Consider the following 17,352-nt stretch of genomic DNA (forward strand, 5'->3'; position numbering starts at 1 on the left):
GGATGAACTATTGAAATTTTTTTGAAAACGGTTGTGTTATCGAATGACAAAATATACTGTCTGTCTTTGTCTTTCTGTAAATTGTTTGTTGGAATAGAGTCTAGGCTATATTGCCACCCCCCAATAAGAGTAATCATGCATTACTATCTTGTAATAGTTTTGTCCACAAATGAAATAGGATTATTTCAAATATATGTGAAATATATGGTATATGAATTTGTTTTATGATTATTGACAGGGTTATGTCTATTTTTAATTGTGTTGTTTTGTGTTTTTTAATAAAATTTTAGTAATCCTTGTATACCAATTCTAACAATTGTTATGGTTTCATTTTAGTTGTGTATATGTTCTAACACATGGGCTCGAATTTTTGCTGGGAATTGAAAAAACTCAGGGGCATGTTATCAAGACAGGCGATAAAATTATCTCCGCTTTAGAGGCAGAAAACTGCAGCTAAAACGGCGATAATGGACTTGATAATATGCTCTACGGAATTCCAATTGAAGCCCATGTTAGATGTCCTTCACATGTCCTAAAGCGGCGATAATTTTATCGCCTGTCTTGATAATATGCCCCTCAGTTCTTAAACTCATCTTTTCACTAAGGGAACTTTCTTTCTACCTATTAGTAGTACCCTAATCCCCTGGTTGGTTAAAGGGGCACCTCTCATAATTTCTTCTAATAGGTTGTGTAAGGGCCATCCATCTGTAGCACGTACATTCAAACCTCTTGGGAATACACTATGAAGAGGTCTCCACTAAGAGCTCCAATATATCAGAGACGATTAGGGGCAATTGACTTGACTTGATGTAGTATGCCACATAAGTAGGTGAGGTTTCTTGTAGCCTTAAAATAGGATTCCCTTTGACTTGGAATACAAAGGTTCTATTTTCTTGTGGAATGTCATACATTTTGAGTTGTTTTAATCCTGAAATACTGACAGTAAAGATAATCAAGAGAAATGTTTAATTTTAAATCTGTTTTGTGAAGAAATCCATCCTAGAGACTACTTCCCTAGGATCAAACGGTCACGGACAGGAGGCCGACGGTTTCCATACAACGCGGCCAAGTTCTGGAACCAGCTGCTAGACGACATTCGTCTTAAATCTGACTATCTTAGGTTCAGGAAGCACTTGAAGACTTTTCTCTTTCCATGTTCAGAGGTGAATGATAAGGTGTCACAGGAAGCACTGGGATGCCCTTGGGTAGCCATGCGCTATACAAGCACGTATTCATTAATTTATTCATTTACCTCTTTCCCCGAAGCAGACTTCCTTTCAACCTACCTGGCTGCTTGCGAGCTGAAATTTGCTGGGTAATTTTTAAATTTTCCTTGCCAGCAGTACAATATTGTACAGTTTTTCATAACAAGTGCTGCTCTGAATTATTTAATTAGACACCAAGAACACTTTGACAAAGGAATGAAGTGTGACAAGGTTTCCTTTCCGACAGGTGAACTTCCTGCCTGAAATGATAAAAGAACAAAGGCAAACAAACGAAACAGGCAGAAAATACTTTACTGAGACCAAAAGCAAAGGAAGGACGGACCCAGCATCAGCCAATCGGAAATCAACAAATTTTTATACAAACAGTCACTAACAGGAAGATCTGGCTGGCTACATTCAATAGGGTGATAGATCACAGTGTACAGAATTCTCCTTTCTCAGAGACAGGTGGTAGACTCTGCCTGTAGCCCCCTCCTCGCTCCTCATTTCTTGTGGGTCTGTTGCTTACGTTGACTTGTTGCTGCATTTTAGGAGGTGATGGAGAGGCTGTGGTTGAATGAGGGTTGATAAATTCATCTTTGCATGCTTCCGATATGATCTTAAATAAACAAATTTCCTCCCAGCCATCGGAATTAACTAACAGACACACTAGTGCTTTCCTCCTAATAAGACATGGCACCCTAATAGCACATGTTACATAAAATAGTTTACTACAGCATTACCAAATTGTCATGACTATTCTTTTTATGCAACCAATATTGTACAATACATTTGTATTGCCTACATGACATGGTACACCAATAAATACTTTGTGTTGTACTAGTATGGATGCTGATCCGTTAAAGACCTGGGATGTGGGAATGAGAGCCTTTCGACAAATGCCGAATATAACGTAGGATTTTCTGTACTGTTGACTTTCTGTGCTACAGTGAGATTTGCAGGCTAGGGGAAAGTGCAGTGGAAAACTGATCCATGGGAAATGGAGGCAAATGTTACTTTAAGTGTGCTGACAATGCTAAAGCTGCAATTTTTATTTGGTATACTGCCTCCATCAATATTCTTCAATGGCATCAATACCAGGAAATTTTATTTGCTCGTAACATCTATGTCGGCAAATTAACATGCTTTTGCCTGTCATAATTTTTATGTAAATGCTGTTCGAGAGATCATGTTGGCATTTCATGTAAAACTGTAGGTATTAAAAGGTGACCTAATACTTGGCAGACCGTGCAAATGGTGACGGTTGTCTGCGCTCATGTCAGGGTTCTATGTACAAATTTTAGACATTACTTGAGTTCCCAACAGTTTTGGGATGCCAAAGATGATGACGGTGGACTAAGGCCATATATGTATTTGATGTTTTACCAGTAGACATTTAAATGGACCTCATCACCTGGGGGGTCCATCAGATGGCAATAGTGGTCTGAGATCATGTAGGGTTTTCCCTTTTAAATTTGATACACTAAATGGATAACAAATATTAGTGTGGCCCCTCAGGTGGTGATGTTTGTCTTGGAGCTCAAGATGCCTAGACATACTTGGGGTTTTCAGGAAGGGGATGAACCAATTGGGGGTCAAGTCAAATATTCCAATTACCTCATTAGACTTCATTAGTTAATCACAGTCTATGGTGCCCAAGGGTGTGGGTAAGTTTAATGGCAATTGAGGGGCTTCTTTGTACTTAACAGTTATGTCGAGAATCTCATCTTTCATGCCGATGTCCCTCTGCTGGAGTTGGACCAGAGATGCCTGATAAGACTATTTTGGTCACAATGTACCTGGTGAGTTCATTTGTGGCTGAGTTTTCCAAGACTTTGTCATTATATTATATGGTTTCCACAGATCAGTTTGCCTGTATCATTTTATGTTTCCCATTAGCTGAGCTGTGGTTAATGATTATTTTAGGGTGGTGTAATTAGCCACTGGACAGTAATATGTAATTTAGACTCCTTTGTGGCCCTGACAAGTCCAGGTTTGTATGGGGTTAATGTGTACGGGGCCTAGTGTGGAGTGAAATCTTCTTCCATAATGTGAAACACACTAGGGAATGTGAGGAACCAGAGATTTCCTTATTTATATGGAATCCAGCCCCTCTGTGAATGCAGTGGTTGTGAATTCCCGCTGGGCTTGTCCAGTATTGCAAACAGAAATGCATGATCCGTTTGGATAACATGTTACATTGGGAGTGTACAAATCATCTCAATATGGGATTTGCATTGGCATGTACAACGAGCAAACCTTACATAATGCAGAAAGTCACGTTTCTGCATTTGCCTAGTAGTGCAGAATGGGCACATTATGAAAACATTTGAATTTGCATACCTTTTCAAAAATATGTCCTGCCTAAAAGAATTCCCAAGATGCCACTAGATTCCTTAAAACTATGCAGAATATGTTTTAGAATGATTTTGCCCATTTCTTTCTATTTGCAGGAATCATATTTGATAATGCTGCCCATGCTTCATTGGCAATGGTATACCTTCCTTCTGCATCATTTGCTATACTCTGTTTAAGCCAATCACCAAGAGGTATGTTCAGAAACTATAGTGGTGTGCTGTGTCATTATATGAATTTTTCCTCCGCTAATAGGACCACATGGCTACATAGCTGGAATATTTTTGCTGAAAACCAGGCATTGTGGGCTGAGATATACTGTTTAAGTGGTATATGCCCTGGGACTGACTATAAGTTAGTTATATACATTATTGAAAAGTAAAAAGTGAAAAAGATGGTCTGACAAATATTTAAAAATATTGAAAATGATACATTAAGGGGACATTTCCTGATAGCTGAGGATTGTTCCTAATAGAAAAAGAGCCTGAATTCGGATCAGATAATTGTACATTTAAAAAGAAAAGGTCCAGAACAGGATATATTAAACACCCCATTCATTGTTTATTTTATGGATTTTGAAACCTACGGGCTTGCACACTTAATTTAGAATATATAGTATTTGAAATATTGAAATTTTTTATTCTTTTGACTGTACCTCCTAAATCCCAAACATTCAATTTTAACTAGCTACCTAAATTATTGGAGCACAGACGCATTCCTTTTTGAGGTGAAAAGGTCTTGTCAACAGTGTTCTCTTAATTGTATAGTACATTCATATTAATCAACATAGAAAATGGTCTTGAAACAAAAAGCTGATTGATACTGAAATAATTATTATCTACTTGAGAATACGTTTGTATAAATCAATTCAAGTCAAGACAAACATTTCTTAGACAAATAAACTAAAACAAAACCATGGATTGATGGATAAAAAAACATTTTCTCTTAATGATAAGGATGTTGGTGTGAAATCACATTTTTTTAACTAAAATTTCTTTTGACTCCCAGTAACATAAATATAATAGTTAAACATCTTTTTAGCTTGGTAAATAATAATTGGTCACAAAAATAATGAAAAGCATTCCACACGGCTTTTGCACCTCTTGCACCTCCGAAGACGATTTAGTCAGTGTTTTAGTCAGTCATGTTTTAGTCCAGTACTGAATGAGAAAGTTCCTGATCAGTGACAGAATAATGTAGAGAACAGGTTGTCATCGCTACATCTAGAAATAAATAGGTGGAAGTATGAAATACTTCTCTGTGATTAGGCTCCTAATACTTGCAGGCCTTGGCATTTTTACAATACTTTGGGGGTCATTATGATGTCGGTCGGACCATTGTTGTAGAAACGAGACCGCCGTCAAGGAGTCGGCAGTCCATTATTACAATGTGACCGCCTTCACGGCGGTTGCAAAGTGTATATTTTCTATTGTGGCTTGTGCTGTTGGCTGCAGCACAAGCCGCAATAGACAATGTACACTTTTGAAGCATCTGTGCACCATTTGGCAGGCAACATGCGGTGCCTGGCGCATGGTGCAAGGATGTTTAGGGAGGTCCCATAGCGGAGGGCTAGAGGGGAAGGGGGCTCTACTAGGGGCCCCAAAATCAGTTTTCACCTGCCTTTTCATTGCGGGGAAACCGCCATGAAAGAGCAGGCGGAAAGGAACCTTCTAATCCGTACTGCAGTGCCTGAGCAGGGACTGCCTCTATTGTAGGGATTACTGTCCCTCCGACGGTCCGAAGGGCTACTTGAACCTGTTGGAAAGATTTGGATGGTCCGTACGCCTGCTGCCTCCGACCGCATGCATTGTAACGCAGCAGTTGGGCTACAGCAGCAGATGTCTGACCGACATCAGAATGAGGGCCTGTGTCTGGAGTGGCTTCCTAAAGAAAAATATTTCTCTGATCACAATATTTGGGGACAGAAAATAATGGAATGCTTCTGTCTCCCTTTCTAGGAACAGAATTGGTAAAGGGTATTAACTACTTTAAAATTGTTCCCTCCATGTTGTTCATTCCAAGAAAATAGCCTAGATTTTAACAATTAAAAAGAACTTTAGTATGTAGGACCATGTGTGCTCTTTGAACTATGCAAATGTGAAATTAGCTGACCAGCTGTGATCTTGGTTGCTTACTTTGATTAAGTGGAGATCTTTTCTATATGGTTCATATTTTTGACATGCAATACAGCTTAGCAAAATGCATTGCACAAACTATTAAATGTATTTCTAAACACACTGCAATCCCAACTCAACCAGTTTTGTTGAATATAAAGCTAAATGTCTACTCAGAAAAATGAAATGTCCACTAATAGGGACTGAAAACAATGGAAATTTAATGTTAGATTTTGAGAAGTTAGTCCTCGTTTAGCAATAGAGAAAAATATTCAGAATTCCCCTAATGGCTCCCAAAATAGCACACAAGATCAATAACAGAATTTTCATTGGTTTAACAAAAAATACAGTTGGGTCTTTTGAGTACAATAATGTTGTATACATACAGTGCATACCACATGAGAAAAGGGTATAATGGGCTCCCAAGCTGTATCGAATTAAGAAATGCTTGTTTCTTTCTGATAGCTATATATAAAATTGAGTATGGGAGTCCATCTTCGTTAGGGACAGTGCTTTCAATCATAAAAAGTGACTTCCCAAATGTGTGGCCTTGAATTTTACAATCTATTCATCATTTCTCTGGGATGGACAGAGATACAATTATGGCAAGTCTAAATTATGACAATTGACCTATTTTATTTCAAATCTGGGCAAGCAAAATAGTCAGTAATTCTGTGCTCACCCTATCAAGGATCTTTTATTTGGCAGCTGTAAGAAGCTTCAATGCTGAAACTGATGTGAGGAACTTAAAAATGTGCTAGCTGGCGGAAAAAAAGTAGGTGCATTCTCAGAGATTATATTATATAATTATTGCCATGCTTTTAACACTTAAACCAGCTTCTTAAATGTGCCACTGTAATAACAACTACTTTGAAAGTAATTAACGAAAACGTAAATGTATAGGTGCTTTCCACAGTTTGATATAACCTAAGCATAGAAAAACCAGGTTTGCAGCTCAATCACAAAGAAGCTTAAGTAATGTCTAACATTTGGCCTGGCAATGGTGTCATGTTGTATTGCGGACTATACAAGAGCCTGAAAATAGCCAGAGCAGAGCCATTCTTTGAAGGTATCCGGGAAATTCCACAATAGGCCACAGTCTCTGATGGGTATAATCTGTTACGGCAGAGTCAGTCACATGCTTGGCTTTTAACAGTCCCACCGAGCTGTCAGATGACCCCCAATTTCTTGCAGATCAGTCTACATCTGATTTTACCTAAAAAAAAACTTAAACAGAGTCATGTTTATAGAGTTGTGGAAACAAAAGTCTTGGCTAGCCTTATCTTGACAGGACTACCTCGAGGTGGATTTATCCACTGATAACACAGTCTCAACCTTCCTTTTATCCCCTTCACAAGCAGCACAGATCTCAAGTCTTTCTGGGTGGTGAGTCTCATGAGTGAGAGTTGGGGGAGAGATGGAGTAAAGACAAAGCCCAAAAGGATGCTGTAATTCTAAATAAGGCTGATACACAGGCTAGGAAGTCTATCGCCTTTCCTCCAGTGTCATGGCCTACGAATCCAAGGGAAGTAATGTGTGCTCTAAAGTCACTGTCTGACTTACATACTACATACTCTTTGAGACAGGATACAACTGTATATAATTCCTGAAGGTCATTATTGCTTTGAAGTATTATTGTATATTCACAGTGTCTCAAAAAGTTCCAAAGCACTTCAAAGGCGCCATTTTGGTTCCCTTAAAATAAATATGAACAAATACATTAATGCATGTGGGGGATAAGAAAACATCTTTTGGTTCTGGTATTGTAGGGTCTGTTTTAAGGACTTTTAAAACTCTCTGAGAAGGAAATCGTGAAAGCGGCACCCATAAGCTCTTAACAACCAATTGCTATATAAAACTTTACAAATAAATAGATAAATAAATAAGTGTTAGAAAAGCTGACACAATCCTGGTCCATTAAGTACTAATTATATGGACATCTCCTTAAATATTTTCCCATTTACTGCAAAAATCAAATATGATCTGCTACTTCCTGATTCAAGTTGAACTGCTTCATGCATGTCTATAGGGGCTTATAAGAACAAGTTACTTATCTTGGAAAACACTCTTTCTGTTGAATACTCTATCTAACTGTAGATTCCTCACCTTAGAATATTACCCAGGCTCTAGACTGGATCTTGAAACCTTTCTTCAGCAGTCCTCATGCACACTTTTAGATGTTGCTGTCTGCAGCTCTGTCATTGCTCAGTAATACCTCAGAAGTGACAGAGCAGAGCTGCATATAAGCACCAGCCCTACGTGCTGATGTCAGTTCCTTATTTGTTTCCCTTTCCACACCCTTAGACGTGGAGCATGAACACATTTTGGTACCAGTGACTTGAATACTAACTCGGGACTGTCTTAGCTATTAAAAAGTGGCTACTCTTCGAACAGGAAAGTCGGGACCAGTGAAAAATCTGCAGTTAGGTCAAATAACCTCCAGAAAAATCGTTACCGAAGGTGCGAAATTGGTTTTTCTAATGGATACATCTAAAATGCAGATTCCTCACCTTACAATAGATACCAAAAGTACTACCTCCCTCGGTTGAGAGTCTGTGCAGTTGACACGGACCAAAAAAGTCTGTTGCTGCAACAACAGATACTTGCAAAGAGGTAGCCTGAAAGGAGAACAAATGCTCCTGCCCAAAAGTTCTAGTTAGCACATGCTCCTGGCCCATGACAGAGCCAGTGGGGTGACATGGTCCAGATCCTTCTTGACCTTTTTCAGAAATCAGGCAGGAGAGGCAGTGGCAGGAAGGCATTCCAGAGTCCCGTGTTCCCTTCCAGCTGGAAAGCTTCTCCTAAAAAGTGTTCTTGCAAAAACTATACAGACAAAACTTCTCCCCACTGTTTGAAGATACCCTGCGCCACCACGGGATGTAAACACCACTCATTATCTGCCAGGCACCTACTGTCTAGCTCATCCACTATGGCATTCAGGGACCCAGCCAGGTGCTTCATGATCAGGGAAATATCCTGGTGCTCCAACCAACACCAGAGACGCAGATCTTCCTGGCACAGGACTACACTCTGACATGCTTGTTGCAATTCCACATGATAGTTGTGTTGTACATGAGAGCCAACACCAGTTTACCCTCAACGGATTGCAGGAAGACCTTTACAAGCAGATGAATGGCCTGCAACTCCAGCAGATTGATGTGGAGTAGACCTGCTTTCAGAGATCACAGTCTTCTGATCTCACATCCCTTCCCCAGCAGGACCGTGTTTGTCACCACCACTGTTAGCTCAAGGGAATGAAGAGGGGCCTGCCTCTGGACCAATTGTATTTGAGCAGCTACCACTGCAGATCATCAGCTATCTCCTCTGAGATCTGGATGGCATCGTCAGATTTCCTTGATGCTGGGCCCTTTAGAATTTCGGATTTCATTGCAGAGCCTACATGTGCCACCTGTTGTATCTGACAAGGAGGGTGCAGAGGTCTAAGAGGGCAAAAACACTCAGAGCTGCTCTCAGCATGATCCAGGACTGAGGCTGAAACATCTGGATCATAGCCCAAATGTCCTGGACTTATTGGGGTGGAGGGAAGGCCCTGACGTGCACTGTGTCCAAGACAGCTCCAATTAATGGAAGCCTCTGTGAAAAATCAGGTGCAACTTTGGCTCATTGATAGTGAACACCAAGGATGTCAGGAGGTTCGCTGCTGTTTGGAGGTGGTCTACAACTGACTGTAGCGAGCCCGTCTTAAATAGCCAGTTGCCGAGGTAGGAGAAGATTGGTATCCACCTCATAAGAAGGTGGGCAGTGATCACTGCCATTACATTTGTGAACACCCAAGGGGTGCAGCTGAGGCCAAAGGGAATTAACTGAAAATGCTCCCGGTCAACCTTGAATTACAGACTGCAGAACTAATATATGAAATTACTCATACAACAGAGCCAAAAACACTATCCAGTCAGCCAAGTCCAGGGCAGACAGGATTTGGGTCAGCATGAGCATTCTAAATTTGCCCTTTTACAGGAAGGCATTCATAAGCGAAGGTCCAAAAAGGCATGAGATACCCGTCCGTCTTTGGAAGAATTAATTAGCGAGAATAACAACACCCTTCTCTTTCCGAGTCAGTACCATCTTGATAGCACACTTGGAGAGTAATACTTAGCCATCTTGCAGAAGAATGGAAAGGTGATTGTCTTAAATTCACACTGATATGGGGGGAATATTTGGTGTGGCAAGAAGAAAAGACATGGCATACCATGTTAAACTATTTGAAAGAGCAATCTGTCAGATGTGATGGATTGTCACCCTCAGACAAAATGATGATGGGTGTTGCATCAGGGGAATAGGAATGGGAGGACCTTATGGTGCCCCTTTTGGCCTTTTTTTAGTGACTGCCAAACCTGTGTTCCTTTACTTGAAAGGAATGGGGTGACTCCTGTATTAGTTTGGGAGACTGTCTCTGCCTATACATCAGCCCTCTCAAACAGCCTCTGAAGTTCTTGGATTGGTGTGCAAACTGTTTGGCAGGGGTCACCACATCCAAGCAATGAAACATAGATCTACTTTTCTTAAAGCGCTCCAACACAGAGTATGTGTTCTAATTAAAAAGGCAGGTAGCATATCCATGGGGAATGCCTGTACTTCACCAGAAATCCTGTGGAACACATGTTGAAGAAGAACAGCACTAGTGTCAATTGGCCTGCCCAAGCAACCTGTGAGATCAAGACAAAATTGGTGGCATCTGTCCATCATGAAATGTCTGGCAGAGCCTAAGTTCTTCTGTAACTGTTAGCAAGGTCCTGCTAGCCAAGTCCAAAAGGGCATGTGTACAGCAGACCAATAAACATAATTTACCAACCGCAACTCTAGACTGGTGGAGGACAACATATGCTTGCCAAACGCCTCAAACCTCTTGAATTCTATATCTGGAGGAGTGGTTGGGAATGAGTTGGGATTCACCTTACTGGTTGCGGCCTGTACAAAAAGGTTTTCTGGAGTAGGACATTTGGAAAGAAACTCAGGGTGTCCAGGAGCGGCTCCATGATATCTGGCTTTCTGCGTACACAGATGGGCAGCAACAGGGCTTCCAGTGGGCTTCCAGTAAGTGGTTGTAAAGGTATTAGTGAAGGCCTCATTAAAAAGGAGCAAGAGCTCAGAAGTAACTAGCCCAGGCAGTAAAATCTCTGTCAGGATGTTCATTTTAGTCTCAACTGAAGGCAGTTGTAAATCCTGAGCCTCAGCTGCCCTGCAGACTCCAGCTGCAAATGAGGCACTTTCTTCCATGGGTGGTCCAAGGGGTGTGTCAAGTCCTACCGCAGTATCAAGCCCACTGGCCTCTTACAAATCCATGTATGAGGCATCAACTGTGTAGTGACCTGGGAGAAAGCCATACCATTCACCACCATTGTCACCCACGTTCTGGGGTGTCCTTTGTTCTGGCTTTGGGTAATACTCAGAGCAAAAAAGACGTTTGAGCCTCTGGTTTATTCTGCTGCAGTATCACCGATGGCACAAGATATTCGGGGTGCACCAGGATCAATTGAGGAATTGGATATGCGACTGGAGACTTTGAAGTTGTAATTCTCACACCATAACACCCTAACGCCTACTCTTTAGGGTCAGAGCAGCGAAATGGGGTTGAACATTTTTATGTTTGCGCTTGGATTTCGACGTACCAAGGACTTCCAGTGTGAAGCTGCCCACTCACAGGAACAGCCCAGAGTATTGGCTCGAGCCACATGCCAAAAGCATGCCGGTAAAGCACACCTAGGTGGCTCCGCTCCATCACTTCCTGGGCAGTACAGCGCCAACATAGAGCAGCACAGTGCCACCAAACTAAGCTCAACAGCACTGCTGAAGAAAGGTTTCTAGATCCAGTCTGGCACTTGAGGGGTATTCTAAGTTAAAGAATCTGGGATTAAAGGCATTCATCAGAAAACCTTCTACTCTATGGATGCTCACTATTGAGATTTCAAGTACTGGAAAACAAAGCTGATGTAAGATCACCCTTACGCGGACAAGTGTGGCCTGATCCTACGCCTTTTGTCAGACATAACTGCACCAACAACATGGACAAGAACAAAGGTCAAAACATCAAGATGAACATTTATGCACGCACACATGCATGTACACATGAGCATGCAGATCCTCATACATGCAACAAATGCAGACGAGAACGAATGTATGACTGCACAATCTTATGTGAGTTCACACAGCGCTGAAAGCCCCAATATCCCATCACATGCATGATCATGACATGCTAGCATGTCAAAGCACAGGTATGGGAACCCACACGCACAAATAGACACACAGGAACGTGAGTCTTTGGATTTCCAAATAAACAGGAATGCCTGTCAGATGCCCTTTCAAAGTGAATACGATTAATAGACAGCATTCGTGACTGCATAAACCCCGGGGGCCTATGAAGAAGGAGCATTCTTTTTCTAGACGCTTCCTCTGATCCTTTCTCCTTTACTGACCTCACTTTTTGACCTCTTGCATGACTTTTCAAAAACACCTTTTTACTTCAACCTATAGACTCTGCGTATGGATTGGCGACTTCTGTAGGAAGGCGGAAGAGAAAGATTGAGAGAGAGAAACAGAGAAGGAAAAATATGGGATGCCCTATTTCTGAACAATGGGACTTCGGTGTATGATCACTGGGGCTTCAATATTTGGGAAACTGTGTTGCGAGCACTTACAATAAAAACAACCCAGGAGTCGATTACTGTATCAATGTCTAGAAACCTGGGATTTCAATGTGTGGGAAACTCAGGTGTCAACATGTGAAGCATTCGGAGATGAATGTTTGGCATACTGCTGTGTCAATGTCTGAAGCTCTAGGGAGTCTAAATGGGACCATTGATGTGTTAACATAGGGGCCTCTAAAAATTCAGGGTTCGGGATATTTGGATGCAAATGCCTGGAATGCTGGATGCCAACATTGGTAAACATATGATGTTCATCTCTAGGGGGGTGGTAATGTTTAGTACACTGCGGCACTAACATTTGAAGAACAGGCCCGGTTTTAGTGCTGGTGTTGCCTGGTGTGACAGCCTTTTCTGGCGTCCTCCAACTACTTCCTTATTTACGGATTTTCTCACTACCACCCTCCAACAATGCCCTTGATCTCCCCATAGCCACCCTGTGACATGCATTTTTTTTATTTTATGGTGCTGCATGGTTCACTCATACTGTTGTGTGATCTGCATGGTGCAAGTTCTTTGTAGCAGGCACATTAACCCTCTGAGCCACGGTAGGATGAGTCAAAACAGCCACTAAACAAAGATCTCTCTCCAACAGGAACATTCATCCCTAGAGTTATCTTGACATCTTTATTGTTGCCTGAAAAGTGCTGGATATGCAAAGATCTCTGTAGGATATGCTTTTAATCCATATGTTATTTTTAAACATCTACCTCCCTCAGGTCAGCACCAAGTGAAGCTGCACCGGTCGCACCACCCAAAAGTCGGCCCTGCATACAACACTAGCTGTCAACTGGAACCCCATGGGGTCAAGATGTGAATTGTAAAGTTGTGCATCATTTCTGTAAACACTGGTGGTGTGGGGTTCAATGTTCATTAGAACAATGGGATGTGGGGAGCTCCATTGAAGATAACAGAGTGACTCTGGGCCAATATAGGCTGGTATGGGCCTACTGCTCCAGCATTCCAATGTGTGCCTTTCTGTTTCTCCCTTTTTAATTTAGAACGTTCTACTTTCGGTAGGCGAGATCTTCCAATATCATTAAAGCTCTTCTGCTCAAGGCTATACCGATTGTTAACGCCTCTATCCCTCATTAAATGCATCACCTAAGGCATATATGTCAAGTTTATGACCTTTAACTATTATGCTATGGTATAATAATGCGTCAATGTTGGTGTGATGATGTTTGAAGCACTGGGGTGGACAGTGAGCTATTATTGTTTGGCGACCTCGTGTGTAAACATTTGGAACACTGTGGTCTCTGTGTGGGTAACACATTGAAGTCAGGATTTTGAGCACTGAGGTAGCAACATTCGGAACAATAGGGCGTCAACATTTGGGACACAAGTCCCAACATTTGGAACAGCAGGGAATCTACGCTTGAAACACTGGGGAGGCAAGGTCTGAAACACTGAGCATTAACGTCTAGAACACTTATGTGCTAATAATACCTGCACACAGCGATGCACACTATCGGCACACTGAGGTACCGAGCACTATGGTGCCAACTGCAGTGTATACATTTGGAATACTGGGCTACCAATGGAGATGCCAACATCTGGAACACTGACGTGTAAACTTACTCAACAAAACCACTAAGATGCCAACATTTGGTACACAGACAAGTCAACATTAGGAACATTGGCGCCTTAACCTATTTAACACTGTGCCATCAGAACTATATAAGATGATACATTTTGAACGCTGGGTACAGAAGCTTGGAGCGGTCTGTCAACACTGGGATTTGAACATTTTGAATATTGATGCGTCACCTGTAGCAAGATTGTTGTCTTAGAGTTAGGAGTACTTCATTGTCAATGTTTGCTACACTGGAATGTCCGCTTTGGGAATACTGTGTATTAATATAAAGAACTCTTCAGTGCAGGCATTTGAAACACTGTGCGGTCAACCTATGGAGCACTGGGGTGTCAATATTTGGATCTCTGGGTGTTAAAGTTTGAAAGATTAAAGTTTCACCCTATGAGAGATTACGATCAATGTACAGAAACACTGTTGTGCCAGTGATGGGAACAAGGGGGTATCACGGACTGGACCACGTATAGAAGACTGGCCTACCAGGGGTTGAAATTTTGGGTTGTCATACTTTGAATATTCTCTGTTCATATCTTGAACACTGTTGACAACTTTTTGAACACTTTAAAGTATCAATCTTTAGAAAATTGTGGTGTCAACACTTGGAACACTAGGGAAATAATGTTTGAAACATTGGGGTGTTGACATTTAGAACACTCAAGAGTAAACATTTGGCACATTAGGGGGGTCAACACTTGGGTAACATGATGTGTTAACCTGGCCAGTAGAGAAGGAGAATCGGCTACGTTTGCTGCCCGTAGGGAGCTATCTACATTCTCAGAATTCATCACCCAACATTAGTTAAGAAACAAACATACAAAGTTAGGTATTGCACACGGAAATCTCAGTCATGAGCACCGGTTCAAGCATTGCAGGCCGCACATCAGGAGCGACAGATAGGAAGAAGGTGGAGGGCAACGCGACTACACTTCCGTCCCATCCAGTATCGGGGGTGAGCCTTGACACCAGTTCTTCAGAGCTTGGTGCTTCTAGTCGTGGTCTCCCTCATGAATGATGGGCACCCCTACATCTACAGGACCCACTCCACACCCAATGGATTTTGGAAGTATTTTACGCAAATGTCTTCTTTCTCCATCTTTCTTTTTTTGACGAAGGATTTTCTGTTGTTTTCTTTTTACATATATACACAAGTCCAAGAGGAGCCCCTTGCAGATTCAGGTCTAAGTTAGTTGTGCATATGTTGCATGCCACTGGGGATGGAAGAGGGAGACAGAGCAAAGGGTAACAGGGTAGTTCTGTAGGGGGGGGGACACGCAACGTGTACAACTAAACAGAAATGTGTCCTGTACAGTCTTACATTTCAAGACAAGCTCCTAGGTCCTCTCCTAACAGGAGAAAATCAATGTCCGGACTCCTTCTGGCAGAGTCTGTTGGGGCGACACTCGAGTCCTCAGAGGTGGCGGGGGCTCGGGTGACCATTGTGGTACAGCTTCTGTTTGATATGCACCATGTTGCCAGTGGGGTCGTCATACTGACGGTGGTGGCGCTTCCGGAACATCTTCAGGTTGCAGAATTTATGGATCCAGGACCACGACCAGGCATTTTCTGGAAGCAAGTGAAAAGAAAAAGCTTAGCCATGAGGGAATTACAAGTGCATAAAAAATGTATAGTGATATACATCGTACACAAGTTGTACCTGGCATCAGTCTAACAAGCTACTGTGTAAATATATGGTGAATACCCCATGAAAGACCTTAGTAGAGGAGCTTCCGAAGTCCAGGAGGCATTTGAGGAATGGTGTGACACACCTTTCAATTCAACTGGATACAGCTACTTAGTACATAGATGTAGACCTTGCCTAGGGCCGAGATCGGCATCATCAGAATAGGGTCCCAAAGGGTGTCTTTAACATTCTTTCAACCATACCTTAAACTTACATATTGCCGTTCACTTCACTGGGTAGGCCAACTTGTAATACTTTAAGAACGATTCTCAGCTGATTACGGAAGGAAATCATTGAGTATACAATGCTAAGGAGTAACTCAGCTTGTAGACTGTAGTTATAACTCATTGTTAATTTGCTGTCATTATGACATTTATGGTCTTTCATTTTTGGTTTTCTAATGTTTTACATATTTTGGATATAATAACAGAAGTGAATCCACATTTACGATAATTATACAGGTATTTTTTCGATTCTACTATAGATTATGGGATATATGAATAGACTATTTTGACATTGATATAACTTTGCCTATTAAAGTTAGCGGCACCTGCAGCTCTTTGAACCTGACGATATGTAGCCAAGATGGCTCTGACTGTGTATGTGGTTACTAAGACCCGTCACCGTACCGGTTGGTTAAGGATTAGTCTCAAGCCGCAGCTGCTTGATCTTGGTACATATCGGTCTGTGCATTCATTATTACTTATTATTTAACATTTATGGAGCGCATCGTATCATCCCCAGGGGGATCTCACGGCACCTGAGCATGACAACAGACAGAGACCATGAGCAGCGCAGACCCCTAGAACATCCAGGTTTTTAAGCTTTTTTTAAAGTGTCCCAGAGAGATACAGCAACATATCTCTTCCGGCAGCCTATTCCAATGGAATGGGGCCAGATAGGAGAAAGCATGTCCTCCCATTCTGGCTTTATGGATTCTGCAAGGTACTAGCAGATTTTGGTTACTTGACCTGAGGAGGCGACCGGGAACATAAGGCCTTGTCTTCTTCCTCAAGTAAGCTTGCCCCAGGTCTCGAGTTGCCTTAAACACCAGAGTAAGGAGTTTGAAGACTGCTCTTTTCTTTACAGGCAGCCAATGTAGGGCTTGCAGCAAAGGTCACGAAGGGGAGCGTCTGGGTTTATTCAGGACCATTTTTGAGGCTGTATTTTGCAGCACTTGGAGCCTCGTAAGTAAATCTGCCTTGGCTCCGACCAATAGGGCGTTACCGTAGTCTAATCTGCTTACAATAAGCGCCTGTATCAGAGTCTTTCTTGCCCCTAGGGGAATCCAAGGAAATACCTTTCTTAATATCTTCAGAATTCCAAAACAAGTGCCAGAAAGTGATTTGATGTGATCTTCGGATGACAATTTGCTGTCCAGTAAAACCCCCCGATTCCTGACATGCTTTGCAGGGGAGGGAGATTCCCCCAGCTCTGTAGGCCACCAGACCTGTGACCAGAGTTCCTCGGCCTTCCCGAACAGGACAATCTCCATTTTGTTGGCGTTCAATTGGAGTAAATTTTCCCCCATCCATTCGGCTATGTTCAACATACAGGTCTTGAACTTGACTCTGGTGACAGCAGGATCTGAATCAAAAGAAATAATCACCTGCGTGTCGTCCGCATAAGAGATGGTGTCCAAGACATGTGCTCTTATAATAGCGGACAACGTGGCCACATATATGTTGGACAGAGTGGGGCTTAGGATATAGCCTTGAGGTACTCCCTTGTCAAGTGGGGT

General features: G+C 42.0%; 1 protein-coding gene across 2 annotated transcripts in view; it reads right to left on the reverse strand.

Moving 5' to 3' along the window:
* Positions 1–1,501: 1,501 nt before the first annotated feature.
* The window catches only part of TMEM240 (transmembrane protein 240), a 251,964-nt gene continuing 236,113 nt past the window's right edge, over positions 1,502–17,352 (reverse strand). For both annotated transcript variants that reach the window (XM_086921475.1, XM_086921476.1), the window contains exon 4: positions 1,502–15,493. In XM_086921475.1, the coding sequence (XP_086777601.1) occupies positions 15,339–15,493 (155 nt within the window). In that variant the 3' untranslated portion in view covers positions 1,502–15,338. The remainder of the gene's footprint in view (positions 15,494–17,352) is intronic.

The sequence above is a fragment of the Lissotriton vulgaris genome, chromosome 5 (assembly GCF_964263255.1).
Source record: "Lissotriton vulgaris chromosome 5, aLisVul1.2, whole genome shotgun sequence".
In the NCBI taxonomy this organism is placed as follows: domain Eukaryota; kingdom Metazoa; phylum Chordata; class Amphibia; order Caudata; family Salamandridae; genus Lissotriton; species Lissotriton vulgaris.